We start from the raw sequence: 26,063 nt of genomic DNA, 5'->3' as shown, positions 1-26,063 counted from the left end.
TTCATTTTCTCAAAACAAAACAAAATTTGGAATACATACCACAAGTAGAATAATTCTACCTCTTGGCAATTTCAGCTAATATGTAGTAGATTTTCCTGAACCTCTGAAAGTAGCCAAGTGCTAACAGGTTAATGAACAACTAGGAAGACAGATAAATTCAGCCCATTAACAACTACAGCTGAAAATAGCATCTGGGGGAAAATGTTAATATGTGTTGAAAACAAGTTACAATACAAGTTTTTATATTTAAAAAATTCTGATAAGCTTATATTCTTTTTTTGTATTTTTCTGAAGCTGGAAACAGGGAGACAGTCAGACAGACTCCCGCATGCACCTGACCGGGATCCACCCGGCACGCCCACCAGGGGGCGATGCTCTGCCCATATGGGGCTTCGCTCTGTTGCAACCAGAGCCACTCTAGCACCTGAGGCAGAGGCCAGTACAAAAATGGCAGTTTTTATAGTTTTTTATAATAATAAACTCAAAAATTCAATTTACCATTTTTGTCCTTTAATTTGCTTCCTTTTCTTCATCTTATTCTATACACCCACCAGTTTTAGAATTACAAACTTTTCATCAGTATTTTTAAAATTACTTTGTTAAAAATCTAACTGTGCTACAATACTAGAGGTGAACTAAAGTTATTCCAATAGCAAATGCCATTTCAACTTCCTTCTCAGATGTTTCACATTAATATCTTCTAGAAAGATATAAGAACTCAATAAAAGTCACATTTTTTAACTTGACCAGTTAAAATAAAATTATGCTTGCCTGACCAGGCGGTGGATAGAGCGTCAGACTGGGATGCAGAAGACCCAGGTTCAAGACCCCAAGGTTGCCAGCTTGAGCATGGGCTCATCTGGTTTGAGCAAAAATTCACCAGCTTGGACCCAAGGTCGCTGGCTCAAGCAAGGGGTTACTCGGTCTGCTGAAGGCCTGCGGTCAAGGCACGTATGAGAAAGCAATCAATGAACAACTAAGCTGTCACAATGCGCAATGAAAAACTAATGATTGGTGCTTCTCATCTCTCCGTTCATGTCTGTCTGTCCCTGTCTATCTCTCACTCTGACTCTCTCTCTGTCTCTGTAAAAAATAAAAATAAAAAATAAGACCCTGGCCAGTTGGCTCAGTGGTAGAGCGTCGGCCTGGCGTGCGGGGGACCCAGGTTCGATTCCCGGCCAGGGCACACAGGAGAAGCGCCCATCTGCTTCTCCACCCTTCCCCCTCTCCTTCCTCTCTGTCTCTCTCTTCCCCTCCCACAGCCGAGGCTCTATTGGAGCAAAGATGGCCCGGGCACTGGGGATGGCTCCTTGGCCACTGCCCCAGGCGCTAGAGTGGCTCTGGTCGCAACAGAGCGATGCCCCGGAGGGACAGAGAATCACCCCCTGGTGGGCAGAGAGTCGCCCCCTGGTGGGCGTGCCGGGTAGATCCCGGTCAGGCGCATGCGGGAGTCTGTCTGACTGTCTCTCCCCATTTCTAGCTTCAGAAAAATACAAAAAAAATAAAAAATAAAAAAATAAAATAAAATTCTGCTTGCCTGACCAGGCAGTGGCACAGTGGATAGAGCGTTGGACTGGGATGCAGAGGACCCAGGTTTGAGACCCCGAGGTCGCCAGCTTGAACACGGGCTCATCTGGTTTGAGCAAAGCTCACCAGCTTGGACCCAAGGTCGCTGGCTCGAGCAAGGGGTCTTGCTGTAGCCCCATGGTCAAGGCACATATGAGAAAGCAATCAATGAACAACTAAGGTGTCGCAACGAAAAACTAATGACTGATGCTTCTCATCTCTCTTCGTTCCTATCTGTCTCTGTAAAAAAATAAAATAAAATAAATAAAAGTATCCAATGGCATTTTAAAATAAGATTCTGCTTAAGATTTTGTTGTTTAATTCATTTATTCATATTTAGTAAGAATATATACATATCTAGAATACTAAAGACACATTGGAAACCTAAAACTAGATTATTCATTTTTTTGGTACTAGGAAAAAATACATAGTTAAACCTGGTATTTTCATGAGTCTTCAAACAAGATAATAGCCCTGGTCGAAAAGCTCAGTTGGTTAAGAGTGGCATCCCAACATGCAGAGGATGCCAGTTCAATTCCAGGTTAGAGCACATGCAGAAACAGATGGATGTTTCTGTCTTTCTCTCTCCCTTCCTCTCTCTCTAAAATTAACAAGTAAATTTAAAAAAAAACAAAAGAAAGGCCCTTGCCAGGTAGCTCAGTTGGTTAGACTAGAGCATCATCCTAATAGCCAAGGTTGTGGGCTCAAACCCTGGTCAGGGCACATATAAGAAGCAACCAATGAATGCACAACTAAGTGGAACAAATCAATGTTCCTCTCTCTCTCTGCTACCCCTTCCTTTCTTTTTCTAAAATCAATAAATAAATTTAAAAAGAATAAAAGTAAAGAAAGACAAAGATCTACTTGGATCATAGAAAACAACATATTGTTGAATGAAGGAAGAAGGCTACAAACAGTATAAAATCATGTAAAAATAATTCCATTTATGTAGAATGCATAGAAATATAATAATAGTTATCTTTGAGAGATGAGACTTTTTGATTTTTATTTTATTCTTTATTTTTAAAATCATTTATAGTTTTTATAGTAAAAAATAAAACTAAGTTATGCTTAATTTATTAACCTAAAGTGATATTAAAAATATAATGAGCCTGACCAGGCGGTGGTGCAGTGGATAGAGTGCTGAACTGGGATGTGGAGGACCAAGGTTTGAGACCCTGAGGTCGCCAGTTTGAGCGCAGGCTCATCTGGTTTGAGCAAAAGTTCACCAGCTTGGACCCAAGGTCGCTGGCTTGAACAGGGGTTACTCGGTCTGCTGTAGCCCCACGGTCAAGGCACATATGAGAAAGCAATCAATGAACAACTAAGGTGTCAAAGCGAAAAACTAATGATTGATGCTTCTCATCTCTCTCCATTCCTGTCTGTCTGTCCCTATATATCCCTCTCTCTGATGGTCTCTCTGTCTCTGTAAAAAAAAAAAAAAAGTATATATATATATATATATATATATATATATATATATATATAAATGAGAAAAAAGCAGGTTACAATATTCACAGTATAATCCTTTTTTAGAAAAAATTAAAAAATATAAAATGCCCATACATACACAGAAAAGACAAAGTACAGAATGATATACTGTATGTTAAAATGTGAACATGGCTATCTCTGAGTGGCAGGATTACATATTATTTTCCTCTTCTACTTTAAATGCTTTATGTTTTTCACAATGCCACTCTGTAATAAGCTTAAAAGAATAATCTTACTATGCCTGAAAAGAAATAAGCTTTCAATTTTGGAAAAAAATTTATTAAAAATATCTGAGGCTGCCTGACCTTCAGTGGCACAGTGGGTAAAGCGTCGACCTGGAATGCTGAGGTCGCCAGTTTGAAACCATGGGCTTGCCTGGTTAAGGCACATATGGGAGTTGATGCTTTCTGCTCCTCCCCTCCTTTTCTCTGTCTCCTCTCTCTAAAATGAATAAAATCTAAAAAAAATTAAAAATAAAATCTACCTTCAACATCAAAGTTTTAAAATATATAAATAAATAAATAAATAAAAATATCTGAGGTTCTGACTGGTGGCTCAGTGGATAGACCTTTGGCGTGGTGTATGGATATCCCAGGTTTAATTCCAGTCAGGACACAAAGGAGAAGAAACCATCTGCTTCTCCTCCCATTCCTTTCCCCCTTCTCTTCCTCTACTCTACTACAGCCAGTGGTTTGACTGGTTTGAGCACGGCCCTGGGTGCTGAGGATAGCTTTGTGGGTCCAAGCATTAGCCTCAGGCACTAAAATTAGCACTGGGCTGGAACATCAGCCCCAGATGGAGTTGCCAGGTGGATCCCAGTGAGGGGGACATGCAGGAGTCTGTCTCACTATCTCCCCTCCTCTCACCTAAAAATAAACAAACAAACAAACATATCTGAAACATCCAAAAAGAATGATTTGTCTGAAAAAAATAATTCTTTCCTTCAAAATCACATATTCAATTTTTTCTAAAATATCAAGAGCAAATTGGCAATTTACATTCAAATGTTTACAATAATGAAAACATTATTTCATATAAACTTCATAATAACCCTGTTAAAAAATAAATGAGAATAAACGGATAAAACAAATACAACTAGCAAAACGTAAAACTTATGTTTAAATATGTTTCCTGACTACAAATTCTGTACTTTCCCCCACTACCACACAGGTACCTCTAGAGCAGGGGTCTCAAACTCGCGGCCCGTGGGCCGCGAGTTTGAGACCCCTGCTCTAGATGAACTGCAAATAAGATACAACAGAAAGCAATTTTTTCATGGTGGCCAGCCTGGAATCAACTATCAAAAGCTTTTCCCCTTCATTTTATTCACCCAGAACTAGAAAACTGAGCCTAATGACCAGATATCCTTGTCAGTACAATCATTAGTAAAAAAAGAGATGGCCGACAGCATTAGTACATCTTATAGTAGCACAAATTCTTGTTTTTAAACTCAGAGAAACTTTGGGGCTGTTATTATTCCTACAGATAAATCAAGAAACCACTAAAAGTAAAATGACCACACAGAATGCCATAACGACGAATACTGATGTTTATTCTGCTTTATTTAAAATGTGGTTTTCCCTACTTTTTCTTTGGCACTAGAAGAAAAGTATATTTTTTACAATTTTTTTCAAAAAAAATTGTAGAAACTACTGTATTTCCCCATGTATAAGATGCACATTTTTTCGAAAAATTTGGGGTTTAAAAACTGGGTTGCATCTTATACAGTGGTTGCAGATTTTTTAACTTGCATTTCCTACTTCTTCACGCTTGTTTTTATGCTCATTGTTGAAGACAGTGATTCGTCATCAGACACAGATGCTAATGGATGGGAGTTGTTTTTTTTTTTAAAGATTTTATTTATTTATTCATTTTTAGAGAGGAGAGAGAGAGAGAGAGAAAGAGAGAGAAAGAGAGAGAGAGAGAGAGAGAGAGAGAGAGAGAGAGAGAGAGAAAGGAGGAGCAGGAAGCATCAACTCCCGTATGTGCCTTGACCAGGCAAGCCCAGGATTTTGAACCAGCGACCTCAGCATTCCAGGTCGATGCTTTATCCAACTGCACCACCACAGGTCAGGCATGGATGGGAGTTTTGACAGTGATGAGTTGTTTGAATTTTATGATGAATAAAACTTGAGTCTAATGACTTCATGTAATTTTTTTTTTCAAATTTTGGGCCCCAAAATTAAGCTGCATCTTATACATGGGAGCATCTTATACATGGGAGCGTCTTATACATGAGGAAATATGGTAGTTTATGGTAGGCACCATTCTAAGCACTTATATTAATAATTCTCAGAACCCTATTATGTAAAATGTATTACCAACAGCACTTTATAGGTGAGGAAACAGATATGGAGAGGTCTATTAACTTTTCCAAGCTGTTACACAGCTAGTGAACAATATAACCAGAACCTGAACCCAGGTAGTCTTGCTACAAGGCCTTATGAAGTGGGACATTATATGTTCCTATATAGTTGGATATTAGACCTTATAATTGGATTCGCTGTAAACAGAGACTAGGGTTCTACAACATAACTTCTTAGTGACCCTATTTCAACAGAGAAATTGAGTGAGGTAATAGCAATTTTAGAAAACAACTGGCCCTGGCCGGTTGGCTCAGTGGTAGAGCGTCGGCCTGGCATGCGGGGGACCTGGGTTCGATTCCCGGCCAGGGCACATAGGAGAAGCGCCCATTTGCTTCTCCACCCCCCCTCCTTCCTCTCTGTCTCTCTCTTCCCCTCCCGCAGCCAAGGCTCCATTGGAGCAAAGATGGCCCGGGCGCTGGGGATGGCTCCTTGGCCTCTGCCCCAGGCGCTAGAGTGGCTCTGGTTGCGGCAGAGCAACGCCCCGGAGGGGCAGAGCATCGCCCCCTGGTGGGCAGAGCGTCGCCCCTGGTGGGCGTGCCGGGTGGATCCCGGTCGGGCGCATGCAGGAGTCTGTCTGACTGTCTCTCCCCGTTTCCAGCTTCAGAAAAATACAAAAAAAAAAAAAAAAAAAAAGAAAAGAAAACAACTTACCTTTCAGACAAGAGATACTTAATGCCTTTTTACCCATGGCCCAAAGTTAGCCATATAAAAAATGTTTAGCAAAACTAAAAAATAATTATGTGGGACAAACTTTCCTATCCTGTCAGGCTAAGGGGGGAAAAAGCCAGAAAAAAATATAATGCACAACCTGAAGTTTATAGAACATTAAAATTAAAATATGATTTTGTCTAAACCACTTTAGAATTTTATTTTCTCCTTACAGTCTTTTTTTAATGTTTATTTTATTGATTTTAGAGAGAGAGGAAGAGAGAGAGGAAGAGGGAGAGGAAGAGGGAAAGGAAGAGGGAGAGAGAAAGTGAAAGAGACAGGAACACTGATCTATTCCTGTATGTGCCCTGACTGGGGATCAAACTGGCAACCTCTGAGCTTGGAACGATGCTTTAACCCACCGAGCTATCTGCCAGGGCATCCTTATAATCTTCTAACCTGAGACAAAGTGACTGTCAATGACTATTATCCAATATTTACAAATTGAAATTCAACTGAGTTTTATTTTAACGGTATAAAAAGAAAAGTACTGGTTTTGTATTGTGAAACACCCTTCTCTGAAAAATCCTGACAGTTCTGTTAATAAATGCTCAAACCTAAAATTATGAGGAAACCACTCTGTTGTATACACCATAGCCCAACTGCCTAAAACAATATTTATCAATTTATTGGTTCATTCCAAATACTCATGTTTGGTTACTTGATACTAAGCATTCATTAAAAACTCTACTGAGAAGTCCTACAAGTGCCAAAATAAATAGCTCTTTAGATAACGTGGGGTGACAGTCATCTATGATGTTAGACAATATACAGTGAAGGGATAATGAAATACAAAGGAACAAAATATCATGAAAAATAAGTTCCTGCTCCCGACTTAAAAAAAAAAAAAAAAAAGACCTGTTTTAATTACTGGGTTTGGAATTCAAAAGCCTTACCGTGAAGGAAGCAAAGGGGTGATCTGAATCATACTGTCAGACTCTACAATCTAAAGTTTCTATTCAATCTTAAATACCAAAATTATTATTTTACTTTGTCTATTCATAGCTGTTTTAACTAATGAAACCTTTTTTACTCTTATCTTTTATCAAATTTTATTCTTTGAATATCTGACTTGAAGTTGAATCTACCTTTAAGGATTTTAGTAATCCAAATGAGTGCTCATCTGTCATATAGCGTAGCACATATCCACATTGGAATTACTAAAATGGTCCTTTACTCACAGGACCTACCAGTTGGTCCCTTTCTGAAGAGCTATGTTTACTATTGATACAATCCATACAATGTGCAATTAATAGAGAAGCAGTTGAACAGAATCCCACTATAAAAAGGAAGTAGGAGATAGAGAGGTCCAACACACTAAGACGGACTCTCCAATGCTCTGGTCTATCTATCGTTGTTCCAGAAGTAGAGAGCGGTGAAAATAAAAACAGTTCTTTTTTTTTGTATTTTTCCGAAGCTGGAAACGGGGAAACAGTCAGACTCCCGCATGCGCCCGACCGGGATCCACCCGGCACGCCCACCAGGGGGCAATGCTCTGCCCATCTGGGGCCTCGCTCTGTCGCAATGGAGCCACTCTAGCGCCTGGGGCAGAGGCCAAGGAGCCATCCCCAGCGCCCGGCCCGGGCCATCTTTTTGCTCCAATGGAGCCTCGGCTGCGGGAGGGGAAGAGAGAGACAGAGAGGAAGGAGAGGGGGAGGGGTGGAGAAGCAGATGGGAGCCTCTCCTGTGTGCCCTGGCCGGGAATCGAACCCGGGACTTCCACACGCCAGGCCGACGCTCTACCACTGAGCCAACCGGTCAAGGCCTAAAATAGTTCTTACTGGAAGAAGTCCTAAAACCTTTTTTTCCATCAATCTGGTATTTCCAACTGCACAGGGTTCTCTTTTCTGGGCAAAGTTATAGGGTCCAACCTGAAAATGATTTTTTCCAAAAGAATTTCTCGCCTGACCTGTGGTGGCGCAGTGGATAAAGCGTCGACCTGGAAATGCTGAGGTCGCCGTTTCGAAACCCTGGGCTTGCCTGGTCAAGGCACACATGGGAGTTGATGCTTCCAGCTCCTCCCCCACTTCTCTCTCTCTGTCTCTCCTCTCTCTCTCTCTCTCTCTCTCCTCTCTAAAATGAATAAATAAAATAAAAAAATTAAAAAAAAAAAGAATTTCTCATAATTCATTTTTCTGTTTCATTTTCCTCATACAATAATTTCACTTCTAAATCTATTTGATCTGGGAGATTCCAAAATATAATTTGCTTCTATGTTTGGTTGACAGTTGATGTTTCTAAACAGGCCTAGCAAATTGAAGAAATATATATGATACTTTCTGGTACAGATGTATAAGAGAACAAAACACAACTAAATTTAAGGGAAAATTCATTTTTGGATTTACACACAAATAAGCTAACAAGTATGGTGAGAACACAATTGCTCAATGGCTATCTTTCAGCTCTAGGTTACCTTTCTATTTTTAGAATTAGCCACCATCTCCCTTCTGAAGCTTGCCACCTCAAACAGTTCATTATAATTTCACCAAATGAGTACAAGCAACCCTGATTACAGACCTAATCTTAAGTATTCTTAGGAGTAAATTGGTTTCTATAATTAGGGGCAATACCAAGCTTATAGACCAGTCAGGGTATCCATCAGGAAATTATAACTTGGCAAAAGCACTAGTTGTTTTACAAAAATTACTGTAAATTACCAGTGTGCTAATTTATAACTAAAACATTATTTATTCATAAAATTTACTTGTGAACAGATTAATATACACAAGTATTAATATGCAATTGGTAAATTGTTAATTTACCAAAAAATATGAGATTAATAAAAATAGTCGAGATTAATTTTACAAAATTGAATTACATTCATATTCTCTCATTTACTCTCAGATAAACTTAAAACTTGAGATGTGGCAGTAATTTAGCAAAACACCCTTTTATATAGAAAGTATTCTAGTAGCTGAAAACCATAATAAACCAAATTAAAGATAAATAAATTAAGTACTTTAATGTTCACATTAAACAAATACTAACCTACCCAACAATGTCTCTTACTCAGGCCTTGTAATGAATACACTTATACCTATATTTAATTTAGCAGTTATCAAGGGTCCTCATTAACCTCTACTAATGTCTAATTAACAATACAAATACAGAGAGAATACTTTTTTGAGACTTAGTAGGTTTTATAGTTTCTATAGCTACAGAAGTCTGTTTCACTTCACTAATGCAGCTTTTCTTCCTCCTGGCTCACTGCCACAATCCTGTGACATTTATCAGAAAACTGCAATCCTCTTCCTACTATTAAATACTATAAACATTTGCTTTCCAGAAATCAACAAAATGAATCAACCATGCATATTAATAGTCAAAAATTTTCCAATCTAAATGAGGTTAATGTGTCTACTTCATGAATTTTTCACACAGTCATCAGTAGCCTAGTCTGGCTCATCGAAAATTTGTTTTGATTGCCTGACCAGGCGGTGGCATAGAGCATCGGACTGGGATGCGGAGGACCCAGGTTCGAGACCCCGAGGTCGCCAGCTTGAGCGCAGGCTCATCTGGTGGGGTTACTCAGTCTGCTGTAGCCCTCCCCCCACCATCAAGGCACATATGAGAAAGCAATCAATGAACAACTAAGGTGTCGCAACAAAAAAACTAATGATTGATGCTTCTCATTTCTCTCCGTTCCTGTCTGTCCCTATCTATCCCTCTCTCTGACTCTGTCTCTGTAAAAAAAAAAAAATTGTTTTGATTATCCAAGATGTTGCACACTCAGGCTCTGGCCGGTTGGCTCAGTGGTAGAGTGTCAGCCTGGCGTGCAGGAGTCCCAGGTTCGATTCCTGGCCAGGGCACACAGGAGAAGCGCCCATCTGCTTCTCCACCCCTCCCCCTCTCCTTCTTCTCTATCTCTCTTCCCCTCCCGCAGCCAAGGCTCCACTGGAAGGAACAAAGTTTGCCCAGGCACTGAGGATGGCTCTGTGGCCTCTGCCTCAGGCGCTAGAATGGCTTTGATTGCAACAGAGCGACGCCCCAGATGGGCAGAGCATTGCCCCCTGGTGAGCATGCCGGGTGGATCCCGGTCGGGCGCATGCGGGAGTCTGTTTGACTGCCTCCCGTTTCCAGCTTCAGAAAAATACGAGAAAAAAAAAAGATGTTGCACACTCAGTCATGTTTAAGTCATGCCATTTACATTTAAAACTAAAGATTTTGAGTTCTCCCCATAAACGACTAACATAAAACAACTAAAATATACTGTTAAGCAGGAAAACGAAAATAGTCTTTTCATGTGTCAACACACAATTATGTCTCATTAATTTTACAAAATAGTATATCTTAGACGAGGGGTCCCCAAACGTTTTACACAGGGGGCCAGTTCACTGTCCTTCAGACCTTTGGAGGGCTGGACTATAAAAAAAACTATGAACAAATCCCTATGCACACTGCACATATTTTATTTTAAATTAAAAAACAAAATGAGAACAAATACAATATTTAAAATAAAGAACAAGTAAATTTAAATCAACAAACTGACCAGTATTTCAATGGGAACTATGGGCCTGCTTTTGGCTAATGAGATGGTCAATGTCCGGTTCCATATTTGTCACTGCTAGCCGTAACAAGTGACATGATGCGCTTCCAGTGTGTCCCGCATCACTGAAAGTAGTACTGTACGTGAGCGACGACTACCAATGAAAGAGGTGCCCCTTCCAGAAGTGCAGCGGGGACCGGATAAATGGCCTCAGGGGGCCACATGAGGCCCGCTGGCTGTAGTTTGGGGATCCCTGTCTTAGATTCTTAAAATGGTTTATTTTCATTCACAATGTTGTGCAACCATCATCACTATCCAGAACTTGCTCATCTAAAACAAACTCTGTACCCATTAAACAAGCACTCCCCATTGCCCTCTCTCCATTTTCCCTGGTGACCAATATTCTACTTTCTGTCTCTATTCTAAATACCTCAAGGAATCAGACTAATACAGTACTTGCTCTTTTGTGTCTGGCTTATTTCATTTAGCATATGTTTTCAAGGTTCATTCATGTTGTAAGATGTATCAAAATTTCATTCATTTTTAAGGGAGAGTAATATTCTATTGTAAATATATACCCCATTTTATTTATACATTCATCCGTTGCTATACACTTGGCTTAAGAATATTCACAGAGTTGTGCAACAATCACAATAATAAATTTTATAATCTTTTTATCACTCCTTCAAAAACCCAAAATCTTTTAACTATCATCTTTCTACTCACAACCCTCAACCTACCCCTAGAAACGACTAATCTACTTTCTGCCTCTATGGATTTGTCTACTTTGTATATTTCATATAAATGGAACCATACAATAAGTGGTATTTTTTGTTTTTTGTTTTTTTTTTTCTATTTTTCTGAAGGGAGGCAGAGAGACGGACTCCCACATGTGCCCGATCAGGATCCACCCAGCATGCCCAGTAGGGTGCAACGCTCTGCACAACTGGGGCATTGCTTTGTTGCAACTGGAGCCATTCTAGCACTTGAAACAGAGGCCATGGAGCTGTCCTCAGTGCCCCGGCCAACTTTGCTCTAATGGAGCCTCGGCTGCAGGAAGGGAAGAGAGATAGAAAGTTGAGGGGGAAGAGGGTAGAAGCAGGCGCTTTTCCTGTGTGCTCTGGCAGGGAATTGAACCCGGGACTTCAACATGCCACGCCAAGGCTCTACTGCTGAGCCAACCAGCCAGGCGACAAGATGTGGTCTTTTTTGACTGGCTTCTTTCACTTTGCATGTTTTCAAGGTTCATCCATGTTGTAGAATGTATTGGTAATTCATTCCTTTTTATGGCCAAATATTCTTCTATTAAATGAATATATCATATAAAGAATAAGTCAGACAAAAATAAACACTACATGATCTCACTTATGTATGTAATCTAAAACACCAAAAAACAAAGAACTGAACTCATAGATACAAGGAACAAACTGGTGGTTGGCAGAAGCATAGGAAGAGTGAAGGGGCAGGGGCAAGGGAAGGTGGGCAAAATGGATGAAGGTGATCAATGGTACAAACTTCCTATAAATAAGTTCTAGGAATTCAATGTTACAGCATGGTGACTATGATTATCAATACTGTATTGTATATTTGAAAATTGCTAAGAGAGCATATGTTAAAAGTTCTTACCAGGCCCTGGCCGGTTGGCTCAGCGGTAGAGCGTCGGCCTAGCGTGCGGAGGACCCGGGTTCGATTCCCGGCCAGGGCACATAGGAGAAGCGCCCATTTGCTTCTCCACCCCTCCGCCGCGCTTTCCTCTCTGTCTCTCTCTTCCCCTCCCGCAGCCAAGGCTCCATTGGAGCAAAGATGGCCCGGGCGCTGGGCATGGCTCTGTGGCCTCTGCCTCAGGCGCTAGAGTGGCTCTGGTCGCAATATGGCGACGCCCAGGATGGGCAGAGCATCGCCCCCTGGGGGGCAGAGCACCGCCCCTGGTGGGCGTGCCAGGTGGATCCCGGTCGGGCGCATGCGGGAGTCTGTCTGACTGTCTCTCCCTGTTTCCAGCTTCAGAAAAATGGAAAAAAAAAAAAAAAAAAAAAAAAAAAAGTTCTTACCACAAGAAAAAATATTGTAACTATGTGTGGTGATGAATATTACTAAAGTTATTGAGGTAATCATGCTCAATATATATAGCAAATCATTATGTTATATACCTAAAGCTAATAAAATGTTAATAGGTCAATTATACCTCAAAAATGTTTTAATTAAGAAAAAAGAGCCTGACCAGGCGGTGGCGCAGTGGATAGAGCGTCAGACTGGGATGCAGAGTTCCCGGGTTCGAGACCCCGAGGTTGCCAGCTTGAGTGCGGGCTCATCTGGTTTGAGGAAAAGCCCACCAGCTTGAACCCAAGGTCGCTGGCTCCAGCAAGGGTTTACTCGGTCTGCTGAAGGCCTGCGGTCAAGGCACATATGAGAAAGCAATCAATGAACAACTAAGGTGTTGCAATGCGCAATGAAAAACTAATGATTGATGCTTCTCATCTCTCTCCGTTCCTGTCTGTCTGTCCCTGTCTATCCCTCTCTGACTCACTCTCTGTCTCTGTAAAAAAAAAAAAAAAAAAGAATATCAATCCTAGGTAAAATGACCAAAAACCCTTAAACAAACAAACAAAAACCTCAATTCTTCTAAATTTTAAAATCTCATAATTCAAAGACTAATTCCTAGCAGAAAAAAATGTTTAAGTATTTTTAACTCTTAACACAATTACTCCAAAAGTAGTGAAATAGTACAAGCTTTGTAGTCCCAAATTAGTGTTTTAGATGCTCCTAGGATGCTGCAGACATTAAAAGCTGAAAAATGTCCATGCAGTGTTTCTGCACATGAAATAGATACAGATATTTGAAAATCTATCTCCAAATAATATTGCTAAGTCCTACTTTCCACTGACTTATGTTTTGAAAGTAAAGCTTGTTCCTGGAATGACAGTTAAAACTTACAAAATTAATATAATAGTTGTTGTGGGTGGGGGTTTGACAGGAGTAATCCTCACATGTACCCACACATGTACCCTACTTTGCTCTCCTAAAGTCTGAGTGAGAAAAAGTATGTCTAGTAAAAGACTTGAGATAATATTGAGTAATTTAAATCTATTTCCAGTTTCACAATCATATTAATTGATTATTCTGTTCTGTAGGACACAGACTTTTGAAAACCCTTTTTAAATTAAAAACCAGCCCTAGCCGGTGGCTCAGTGGATAGAGCGTCAGCCCAGTGTATGGACATCCTGGGTTTGATTTCCAGTCAGGGAACACAGGAGAAGCGACCATCTGTTTCTCTCCCCCTTCTCTCCCTTTTACCCTCTCGCAGCCAGTGGCTTGGTTTGTCTGAGCATCAGCCTCAGGCGCTGAGGATAGCTCAGTTGATTCCAGCATTGGCACCAGAAGGGGTTGCTGGGTGGATCCTGGTCAGGGTGCATGCGGGAGTCTGCCTCACTATCTTTCCTCCTCTCACCTAAAAACCAAAAATTAAAACCCAACTCCCTTGCCCCTCAAAATTCTTCCAAACACAGAGGGAAGAAAGTCTAGTTGGGAAAAACTATATTTTCTGACAAAGGTACCAGACATTTTTTTAATGCTATAAAATTAAGGTCACATCTCTAGCTTTCTCATTTATCCATGGTGGTCCTATCATTTATTAATTTAACTAATCATCCAAGATTCTTTCGTTTCAGTCTGTAATATGTAAAAGTTCCCTTAAGATAAGAAAGAATAATAAACTGTCATATAATTGAAAATATTTTTGAGCAAGTATTTGTTTCAGCATTTTATAGATATTTTTCACATTAAATTTTCAGAAAAATCCTATGACATAGTATCAGTATTCCTACTCCATAAATGAGCAAACTGAAGTAGAGGGATTCACTAATTTTCCCAAGGTCACGTAACTAGTGAAGGAAGCTGGGATTTGAAACCTGACAATTTTATCCCAGAATTTTGAGCTCATCCTCTTTTTTACAGTACAAACATTTTATAATTGGCATATACACTTTGCCCCAATAAGTTTATATCACTGTTCAGATGGTATAAAAGAGTACTTTGTATAGGATTCTTTAGATAAACAACTTCCATCAAGTAATGACAGAAATTCTGTAAGTCACACATAAAAAACAGTAAAGAATATGATCCTTTGGGGAATATTTTAACACTCAAAATGAGCAAATCATTGCCAGGTTTTGATGGATGTCTTAAGATTTAGCTGAAGCACACTGCTAGTTGAACCATCTCTGTCTAGACTGATGATGGTAGTCAAAAGTGAAAAAAAGTAGGGCAAGGGTAAGCAAGTCTTTACTCAAGGAGAATTATTTTAGAAATGGAGGATGTCACAGGGCTCTTGATTTCAACACAAATACTCTTTATTTTAAAATGTCTTACAAAAATTGCTGTAAGTAGATTTTTTAAACTAAAGCTCAATTTATAAAATAATAATCAACTTAGCTCACTATTAGAAATTATTGTTTCTGTCTCACCTTCAAAAGCAAGTACCAATGTACTAAAAGATTAACCATAATATTTTTGAATGGGAAACACACAATAAATATTCATGGCTTGCCAGCAGTAATAATCACCACCTATTTATCAAGTACATACAGTATTCCTCCCTCATCCAGTGAGGTATGTTTCAAGATCCCCAGTGGATGCCTGAAACCTGAGATAGTACCAAACCCTATATACACTATGTTTTTCCCTATACACTCATACCTATGATTTAGTTCAATTTATGAATTAGGCACAGTTAAGAGATCAACAACTAAAAATAAAATATAAAAATTGTAACAATATATTGTAATAAAAATTATGTGGACATAGTCTCCCTCAAAATATCTTTTGTATTGTTTACTTTTGAAATTTTCCTTTTTTTATTCAATGAGAGGAAGGGGAGGCAGAGACAGACTCCTACACATGCCCCAACCAGGATCCACCCAGCAAGCCCACTAGGGGGCGATGCTCTGCCCCTCTGGGGCGTTGTGCTGTTGCTCAGCAACTGAGCTCTTCTTAGTCTCTGAGGCAGAGGCCAAGAAGCCATCCTCAACACCCTCAGGGTGAACTCACCGCAGTCTAGCAATGGCTGCAGGAGGGGAATAGAGAGACAGAGACAAAGAGAGGTGAGCGGGGGAGGAGTATAGAAGCAGATGACCTTTTCTCCTGTGTGCCCTGACTGGAAGTCGAACCCAGGACATTCACATGCCAGGCCCATGCTCTACCACTGAGCAAATTGGCCAGAGCTGGAATTTTCCATTTAATATTTTCACACTGTGGTTGACTACAGGTAACTAAACCACAGAAAGTGAAACCGTGGATAAGGGGGAACTACTGTTTTAACAATAAAAAGAAAAAAAATCTACTTTTTAATAGTTATTATTAATAAAAGAAACTGAAAAATCACATCTTCAGTTCAAATAATCAAAAATATAGATCCTTTATCACAACATCAGGTTTTATTTCTATTTGGAAACTGAAATCATTACTGTAGCTAATCCATAAAAAAAAAACACTTCTATCTTTTCATTCAAGTATATGTTTATAATTAGTATATTATACCTTGTTATGTCTTTTATATTTTATAAGCTTGATTTTTATTAAAACAAAATAAGGGACATAAATTTCTTTTATGTAAACTGAAATAAAATCTTAGCAACAAGGAAAGACAAGTATAATTAGCAACATTTTATTGAAGAATGCCTTTTACCTCTCTAAAGCTAATAGAACTATTCTCTGTCACTATATAATCAGTCCCAACTGGTGTCTCAGATTAATTTGATCTTTTCTTTTTTCTAATTACCTGTCAATTCTTAATAGAAAACAATCTAAGTTAACTTTTTCTAATAAAAGTAGCTTTTTATACAGGGTGAGGCGAAACATGGAGCTTATTCTTTTATTATTATTAACTATTGTATTATTTTCCATATGAACAAATATAAACCTACTTTTGTCCCACCCTGTATATTATATCGATTATAATAATGTTTTTCTGTACTACTATTTTCAAGTTTTAAGACTCCTGGAATAATAACAGTATATAGTCAAGGGTTAATTAAGAGCAGGACAAGATTCACCTGATTAAATATGAATTTCTACACCTTTACTGTAATAAACAATAGAATTCTAGGATTGAAAACAAAAATCATGAAAGCAGAGTTTAGGAAGAGAAACAAAACAAATGGTAGAAAATCAGAGAAATGAATCTTAGAAGCAAGAAGTTGGGATGATCTAGTATAACTTTTGTCATATGTTTAAACTTCATTTCCACAATTATTTCCATAATGATATTTTTAGATTATTAGGTATGGATCAATAGAGATTAATAGATACTAATCAACAGCGATTAATAAATACTAAACTAGAAAATAATTGAACGAATTATTTTTGTTTGTTTGTTTTTTAGAGACAGAGAGAGTCAGAGAGAGGGACAGACAGACAGGAACGGAGAGATGAGAAGCATCAATTATTAGGTTTTCGTTGCGTGTTGTGACTTCTTAGTTGTTCATTGATTGCTTTCTCATATGTGCCTTGACCGTGGGCCTTCAGCAGACTGAGTAACCCCTTGCCGGAGCCAGCGACCCTGGGTCCAAGCTGGTGAGCTTTTTGCTCAAGCCAGATGAGCCCGTGCTCAAGCTGGCAACCTCGGGGTCTCAAACCTGGGTCCTTCCACATCCCAGTCCAACACTCTATCCACTGCGCCACCGTCTGGTCAGGCCTGAACGAATTATTTTTAATGTTAAATATATATTTTCAAAAAATCCTTTCCAATAAGATATCTTCATATATTTCATCATGTTAAGAGTTAATGGCCTAACGACCTTACTAACACAGACCCTAGGAAGAAAACTAAATCAGGCCTAATGACATTTCAAAAATATTCCATTGTCAGTAAGACCCTGCTACTATTAAGATTTCCATTTGTTAACTATAAAGTATAATTATGCATGTAACCATATCAAATAGATTAGCAGTTTAAAAAAAAATAGTAGTTTAGCCTGACCAGGCGGTGGCGCAGTGGATAGAGCGTCGGACTGGGATGTGGAGGACCCAGGTTCGAGACCCTGAGGTCACCAGCTTGAGCAAGGGCTTATCTGGTTTGAGCAAAAGCTCATCAGCTTGGACCCAAGGTTGCTGGCTCAAGCAAGGGGTTACTCGGTCTGCTGAAGGCCTGTGGTCAAGGCACATATGGGAAAGCAATCAATGAACAACTAAGGTGTCGCAACAAAAAACTGATTGATGCTTCTCATCTCTCTCCGTTCCTGTCTATCTGTCCCTATCTAGCCCTCTCTGTCCCCGTAAAAATAAAAACAAAAACAAAAAGTAGTTTATTTTCCTCTAACTCAACTGTAGTATTTCGTATTTTCTCTTTAAAAGATCCCTATCTTAAGTGTTTCATTCATACTAGAATGCATATTGGTGTTTAGTTAATTAACCAGTTCTTCAATTTGATCCATCATATAATCAAATTCATGCTATCAAAAGCATTAAAAAATTTAATCTATTTCTTATCACTCAATTTTTCCAATTTGCTTTTTTCTTTTTTATCTGATTTTCTACAATCTTATCTTACATCTCTAATCTTATAGAATTACGTCTTAGTTAATCTTTCTCTTTTTTTGTGACAAGACAGACTGAGAGAGGTACAGACAGACAGGAAGGGAGAGAGATGAAAAACATCAATTCTTCCTTGCAGCACCATAGTTGTTCACTGACTGCTTTCTCATATGTGCCTTGACCTGGGGCTACAGCAGTCTGAGTGACCCCTTGATCAAGCCAGCAACTTTGGGCTCAAGCTGGCGACCTCAGGGTCTCGAACCTGGGTCCTACACATCCCAATCCAATGCTCTATCCACTGCGCCACTGCCTGGTCAGGCTGTCTTAGTTAATTTTATTTGCATACTTCCACTTAGTTTAATTTTTAATGTCATTTTTTTATATGGCAAACAATATATGCCATAACAAATATTTTTCAATACAAAAGTGTAAGAAATTGTACTCTTTTCTCTGTAGTTAAACTTTGTCTTGAGACTCCTAGCCTTCAAATATGAATACCCTAATTGTAAACTTTTTTTTTTTTTTGTATTTTTCCGAAGCTAGAAACGGGGAGGCAGTCAGACAGACAGACTCCCGCGTGCCCACCAGGGAGTGATGCTCTGCCCATCTTGGGGGGTCGCTCTGCCACAATCAGAGCCATTCTAGTGCCTCAGGCAGAGGCCACAGAACCATCCTCAGCGCCCGGGCAAACTTTGCTCCAGTGGAGCCTCGGCTGCGGGAGGGGAAGAGAGACAGAGAGGAAGGAGAGGGGGAGGGATGGAGAAGCAGATGGGTGCTTCTCCTGTGTGCCCTGGCCGGGAATCGAACCCGGGACTCCTGCACACCAAGCCGACGCTCTACCACTGAGCCAACCGGCCAGGGCCCATTTTATTTTTTTTAAATACATACAAACTATCTACTTTAAAGGTAGGGAAAATGCAAAAATAGAATCATAAAGTTAAAAACTTGTGGCATATACTTTTGTCCAAGTTTTTTTTGCATGTAACTTTTAAAATAATTGCAACAGTATCTTATTTACTTATTTTATTAAAAGTTTTGTGTAAGTCTGACCTGTGGTGGTACAGTGGATAAAGCATCTACCTGGAAAGCTAGGTAGCTGGTTCAAACCCCTGAGCTTGCCTGGTCAAGGCACATACAGGAAGCGACTACTATGAGTAGATGCTTCCCACTACTCTCCCCACGCTTTTGCCATTCTCTCCAAAAATCAATAAATAAAATCTTTTTTAAAAAAGCTTTATGTTCAATTATGACCGTATATGATTGCATTAAATAGCTAGACCCTTGGCCCTGGCCAGGTAGGCCAGGTACACCAAGGTTGCAGATTCGATGCCTGGTCGGGGCACATACAAGAAGGGGTGGGGAGGCAAAGGAGGGTATAGGGGGAATAAATGGTGATAAAAGACTTGACTTGCAGGGGGTGAACACACAGTACAGTGAAAAGAAATGTGTTGTAGAATTGGGCACCCGAAACCTGTATAATAATGTTAACCAGTGTCATCCCAATAAATTCAATCAACAAAAGAAATCAACCAATGAATGCATAAATAAGGAAACAGCAAATCAATGTTTCTCTCTTCTCTCCTCCCTCTCTCTCTCTCTCTTTCTCTCTCAAATAATTAAACCTTTCTTTTCCCAATGTCTGGCAATCACCACATTAAATTTTAAAAAGCTGTAGAAGAACTATATATGGTGACCTTGTTAACTAGACATTGTGGTGATCATTTCCCAATACATACAAATATCGAATCATTACATTGTACACCTTGACCAAATATAATGTTATATGTCAACTATACCTCAATTAAAAAAAAAAACTAATTTCCGCCTGACCCGAGGTGGCGCAGTGGGTAAAGCGTAGACCTGGAATGTGGTTTATTTTTTATTGTTTTTTTTATTTTTTATTTTTTTATTTATTCATTTTAGAGAGACAGAGGAGAGAGAGACAGGGGGGAGGAGCTGGAAGCATCAACTCCCATATGTGCCTTGACCAGGCAAGCCTAGGGTTTTGAACCTGTGACCTCAACATTCCCGGTCTACCTGGAAATGCTGAGGTCACCGGTTCAAGGCCCTGGGCTTGCCTGGTCAAGGCACATGTGGGAGTTGATGCTTCCTGCTCCCTCTCCCACCTTCTCTCTCTCTCTCTCTTTCTCCTCTCTAAAATGAACATATTAAAAATTTTTTTTTTTAAACTAATTTCTTATCTTAAAAAAGGTAGTAGCAGGAAGGATCGGCATTGATATGCAGGATAAATGCAAATTTAATTAAATGGCAAAGAAATTTTAAATCTATTTTTTAAATCTTAACATCCAATTGCAGGTTTTTCAACCTTATTTCCCTAAAGAACTTAAATTTAGAAAAGAAGAATGCACTATATAGATAGTGTTTAAATTTTTAAAGTTAGCTAACATTTATTGAGCACTTATTGTGTGCTGGGTTAAATGTTCTACCTACTTTAAATACTTTCATTACAGAAGCAAACAACTTTCTTATGACAGCTGGCATCAAAGATATAAAAGGACATGACATACTTGATATTTACACATTTTACATATCATCTTATGCATTTTACATATCATTTGTAAAAGAGTAGTCTTACTTTAAATATTTGAGTATCCTTTCAACCAGAATGAAAAGTTAATAAAAGTATTTAGGCACAAACACGTAAATATACATAATAAATGGTGGTCTGCACTTACATCAACTGGTTAAAAATATTTGCTTAAATAATTAACACTAATTTTTTTTTCATTTTTCTCCTAATAATCTCTAATTATGGCAGTCTCTGCTTTGTTGCTCACAGATATGGGTTTGTACACACAAATATGACAAAGTCACAAATTGAACAATATGAATGAAAAACAGAAATCTGCTTCACTAAGAAACACTTCTAATAATCCCTCATCTGAGATTAAAGTTGATTTTCATACTAATATATATCTATGAGCTTCTTGTAAGTATCAATATAATCACTAATTTGAGAACCTTTTATATGCTCTAAATTACAGCTAAAACAATTCAGCTGATACTAAAAGAAAAAAACATTATCACACACTATAGTAGGCATTTTTACACACATTAGCTCACTAAATTTAAATGACAATATACAACATTATAAAAAGAAAAAGTTTAGAAAGATAAAATCACTTGCCAAGGTCACAGAGCTAATAAAGTAGCTAAATTGGTATTCAAATTTAAGATCAATTACAAAACCCACTATACCAGACTACCATATAGAAAGCAAATACCTACACTCAAGTCAAACTTAAATATTTAGTTTTTAAGTGAACCACAAAATATTTAAGCCCCACCCCACAGAGGGCACTGGTTACTGGTTTTAACAGTGGCGGCTTCGATTTGGAGAAAAGCACCGACTAAAATCACAAAACGCTTTGTTTCTGCTACTGTGTGACTCCCCCCACCCCAAATCTCTTAATTTCAGCCTCAGGTTACTCATCTTTACAATGGGGAAATGAATATCCTTGCTATCCAATTCTAAGATTATAAAATTCAAATATAATATATGGGAAATCACTTCAAAAACATAAAAAGCAACATATAGAGCCTTTTTGTCTTCAAATGCTAAAAACAACACAAAGTTTTCTGAACTGTCAATTTTTTTAATTATTCTACACATTCTATTCATATTTCCAGAACTTTCTAAAACCCTTTTTTCTAAGCACAGTTCAATCATCTCTATTACTTGTCTTTCCTCATCTTTAAAAACAATGCAATAGTGATGAAATCAATGCTTTTGTAGTAAATATCATTTTGAAATGCTTAGCATATAAAAGTTGTGAATTTTCAAACTAAATATGTGTTTGGTGTCACTCTTTTAGTTATATTCATGCTCTTGTTTGAGCCTTTTCATATTCAGCTTGTTTGTAAAAAGCTATTTATTAAAATCTGGAATTCTAAGGTAGAACACCCAAAACATAATTTTTAATGATGGGGGGGGGGGGGTGTCCAGGCTTCTCAAAGTAGATACATTAGCTAACAAGCACATCAAAACACAGCAACAAAATCCACTGAAACATTCAGCTGCTCTAAAAGAAGGATCAGGCTCTTTATGAGACAACTACATTGTATGAGTTTGCAAAGTTTGACACTTTCTCATTTAAACTCCATTTCAGAGAAAGCCTTTGCATACTCACACAATATGCTTTAAAATGGCACTCTGCTGACCTTCCAATAGTCCAGCTCTATGAAAATTCTGTGATGGGTGTAACTTCAGAGAATCTGAAAAACACAAAAAGCATTAAGTACTTTTTATGCTGAATTACTATAAAAAATAGCCAAGGATAGCATACATCTCTTATATAACGGCCATGTATTTTTAAGAGCTAAAGCTCATATTTGTGAATATATTCTCTGTGAAAGACGGCTGAATTGCCTCTGCGATGGTCTCTATGCTAAACACAGATTTTCATAAAGCATTTATTTCATGGAAAATTATCTGATTATTATTGCACAGTGTTAATGTCTTGACTATTTTTAGCACCCAATTGTACTACATTTGCCCTCCTCTAAGACTCTTCTTCTTTTGATAACGTCTTCTGACAAAGCTACAACATTTTTAAACCACTTCAGGTAACGTTGCCCAAAACACATCTTACAGGATGGAGACTGCCAACTCAAGTCATCAGAGCAACAGACAATGGCTACAGTTACTAAGTAGGACTCTGTGTACAAACTCAGTCGTCAGTCTATAAAGTCCAGTACCTTCTGGAGTAAAGCATCTCCGATTCACTTAATAACAATTTCAACGGGATGCTGAAGTCCCCCTGTCTGGATCGGGTGAAATCAGCGGATGGATATAACAAACCAAAAACTGAAGAAATGCTGACTTTCTCAGGAAGGAGGTTCATAATGGCACACAATTTTTTATAATGTGGTGAAATCAATACTTAATAACCCAGTTCTGTCTTTTGCCCCCTCCCAGTGGTTTAAAAAGTGCTGAAGAGCGCAGAGGGAGCGTTTTGGTTTGATGCCCCTTGCACAGAACCTGTTCTAACACATTCTTGTGGTGTCCAGCATAGGAATTTAACCCCAGTCGAGATCAGCTCAAGTATTAATGTTTTAGATTCTGGGAACCCCCTTCAGGCTTTATCCAAAAGAGTTGTTACATGGGAATCTCTGTCCAATGCCTCCCCCCCCTCCTTTCCTGCACCGAGCCCTTGAACGGCAACGAAATAGAAAATGCTCAAAGGACAGCGTCGGTGCCTGCGCCGGCCACCCGTGGGACAGGAGGGGAATAAAACTAATACGGAGAGAGCACCCCTATCTTTATAAGAGGCAGGGAGAAGTAAGGAATGAGAATACCACAGAGGGAGAAAGAGAGAAAAGACAGAAAATGCGGGCCCCTTCCAGCAATAAGATGACGAGGAAAGGCAGAACGCGCCAGGTCGAGGGGGGCCGTCCCAACCGGGGGAGGGAGTGGACTAGGCCGGAGGGAGAGGGGGGTAAAACCACGACGCACAAACAACCTGAAAGGGGAGAAAATGGTGACCCGGCGCCCACACCCGGCTCCAGGCCACGCCGCCTGCTTGGGGGCAAGTTTGCTGGGGAGGATGGTCCCGGGGAGAGGAGCGGCGGCCCCGGCGTGGGGCCCAGTCCGGGGCGATCCCCGCGCGGGGGAGGCCGGTGCTGGCCGCTCCAGGAGTGCGGCGGGGCCGGAGGGCAGAGGGACGCTCAGACCGACCGGTGCCGCAGAGACCCGGGCGCCGACGGCAGCATTTGGGCCCCGAGCGCCTGCGGCTCGGCGGGGGAGGGGCCGCCACTCCTCCCCGGCCGCGTCCACCATCACCGAGCCCCATCGGACTCTCCCCGCACCCCCCGCCCGCCCGGGACAGGCCCTCCCGGCTCGGGCTCGGCCGTCCCGCCGGCCGGGAACCCCCCTGGCTCCGGCCTCCTGCCCCCAGGCCCCTGCCCCTGCCCCCCCAGCCTGACTCACCTCGCGAGTACAGGGACTTGGGCGATTCTAGGTCTAGGTCCGCGCTGAGCAATGAGATGAAGTCCGAGGGCATCGCAGCTCGACCCAGCCCGGCCCGAGGGCAGCGGGAGGGGGGGAGCGGCGGTGGCGGCGGCACCTCCTCTCCGGGACCGCGGGCACCGAACCGGGGGCGACGACGGAGGGCGGCTGCCGCTGCCGCCTCCTTGAGGGCAGTGACTTCCACCGGGCCGAGACCGAGAAAACAGCGGCGGCGTGAAGGAGAAACTCCACAGGGACTAAATCCCTGCGAGCCAGGAGCGGGGTTCAGGGCAGGGAGAGGGAGGGGAAGAGCCAAAAGGTCCGTTTCGTGCTTCTCCTCAGAGAAAACTGACGGTCTCCGCTGCCGCCGCCGCCGCCACAGCCACTGACAGGAATCTGAGCTCCGCCCCCCACGGGGCACTGCGCAGGCGCGGAGGGGGCGCCCCGAAAAGGGAAGAGCCGCGGCGGCCCCCGGAGGGCGGGAAGACGCGCCGTGGAACAGCATCAACAAGGGCTTCGCTTCCTGCCGTCGCAGCCCGGGCTGCTGTTCCCCTGCCGGGAGTAGGTCCCGCCAGCTGGGAGAGAGGGAGGATGGGAGGTACCCACGCCTGGGGTCCCCGAAAAGGGATAGGTATTTGCAGTGACCTGGTGGCAGCGAGCCAGAGGCGGCCGGCACAACGCCCAGCGGAGCGTTAGAGACAGTCCTGGGGAGCCTAGGTGTATGCGCTAAGAGGGAAAGGACCCCAGAGCCGGCGCCACGGGGGTGGGAGGGTAGGTGGCTTGGGGTCTCGCAGGGGATTGGAGTTTCGTCGCTTGGACAGTCAACAGCCCTTTGGGGTTTTTCATTGCATTGTCTAAATTGAGTTGGCCAAAGGATTGTCAAACTCATTTCTTAATTAGGAAATGGCAGTCCATATTCTAAAAACCTCGAGTTATTGGTTGTTTTTTAATTAGAATATCTTCTCCCCTTTCCTTACCGTTCCCCCACCCCACTCAGCCCAACGTCTTGATGAAATTAAAAAAAAAAAAAAATCTTACTGATTGTGCTAGTGTGGCCCTGTTTATTCGGAGTGGGAGATAGAAGACAATTTAAAAATGGGATTATATAAATCCACCTGGCTGTTCTAGAGGAAAAAGAGGTGAAAAAACGAATATAAGCACCACTCTTCCAAGCAGTTTTTCATTTTTTACCTTTGGACTAGGCAAAGATGGACGAAGAGCACATTTAATTGAGTTTTTGCTATTCTGTTCATGGGACCAAAAGTTTCCATTGCAAATACTGAAAATCCTCACCTACACCACAGACCGTTTCCTGAGTCTAATAGACTTCTGAGAAATTTTTAATCACACTATTAAGATACCAACTGGAGAGCAGGGTATGCATTTGGGAAATAATTTTAACTTTGTGTAGAATATTGATGCCAGTAGCCATCTGGGCAAAGTTTTTAAGATATTTGAGTTGATCTTGTTATTTTATCTACTTTTCCCCAGTTCAGGAGGTTCATCTGGACTTGGAGCGCTGGGGATGGGGAAGAAACTCAGCAAAGAAGGTCCCAGTGCAGATGTCTCTGGGGTGAGATCCTTTGCAAAGCTTTACCTACAGACCTAGAATTTAAACTTGTGTCATCACAGTCTACCTATCTTTCTATCTGAACATCTGATTCAGGTTGCCCAATTCTCTTTACTGCATTCTGTGTTGTCATTAACCAACCCTGTCAACATTTTCTTTCTGTCAGAGGTAAGAAAGCTTTTCAGAGCCACCCCAAGATGGCAAAACAGAACGGGAAGCTACCTTCAAATATCCATCCCCAGGGTATATATATGCTGTTGTAATAAATCCCAAGGGAAGTATTTTTATAACTGGTCGGAGATCCACTCGTTTAAGAGAGGAAGATTTAAACCCCACGTTGCCCAACAGGCCAAGACCTAGTTCGAGGCTTTTGAATCTGAG

General features: G+C 40.7%; 1 protein-coding gene across 4 annotated transcripts in view; it reads right to left on the bottom strand.

Moving 5' to 3' along the window:
* The window catches only part of NFAT5 (nuclear factor of activated T cells 5), a 118,199-nt gene extending 93,341 nt beyond the window's left edge, over nucleotides 1–24,858 (bottom strand). For 2 of the 4 annotated variants that reach the window (XM_066348121.1, XM_066348122.1), the window contains exons 1-2: nucleotides 24,095–24,858; nucleotides 22,327–22,380 (exon numbers count right to left, since the gene is read on the bottom strand). In XM_066348121.1, the coding sequence (XP_066204218.1) occupies nucleotides 22,327–22,380; nucleotides 24,095–24,617 (577 nt within the window). In that variant the 5' untranslated portion in view covers nucleotides 24,618–24,858. The remainder of the gene's footprint in view (nucleotides 1–22,326; nucleotides 22,381–24,094) is intronic. The other 2 variants (XM_066348123.1, XM_066348124.1) reach the window with 1 other exon arrangement.
* Between the last annotated feature and the right edge of the window lie 1,205 nt (nucleotides 24,859–26,063).

This window comes from Saccopteryx leptura, chromosome 9, assembly GCF_036850995.1.
Source record: "Saccopteryx leptura isolate mSacLep1 chromosome 9, mSacLep1_pri_phased_curated, whole genome shotgun sequence".
Lineage (NCBI taxonomy): Eukaryota > Metazoa > Chordata > Mammalia > Chiroptera > Emballonuridae > Saccopteryx > Saccopteryx leptura.
The sequence above is the reverse complement of the archived record's forward strand: the minus strand, read 5'-3'. Positions and strand labels throughout refer to the sequence as shown.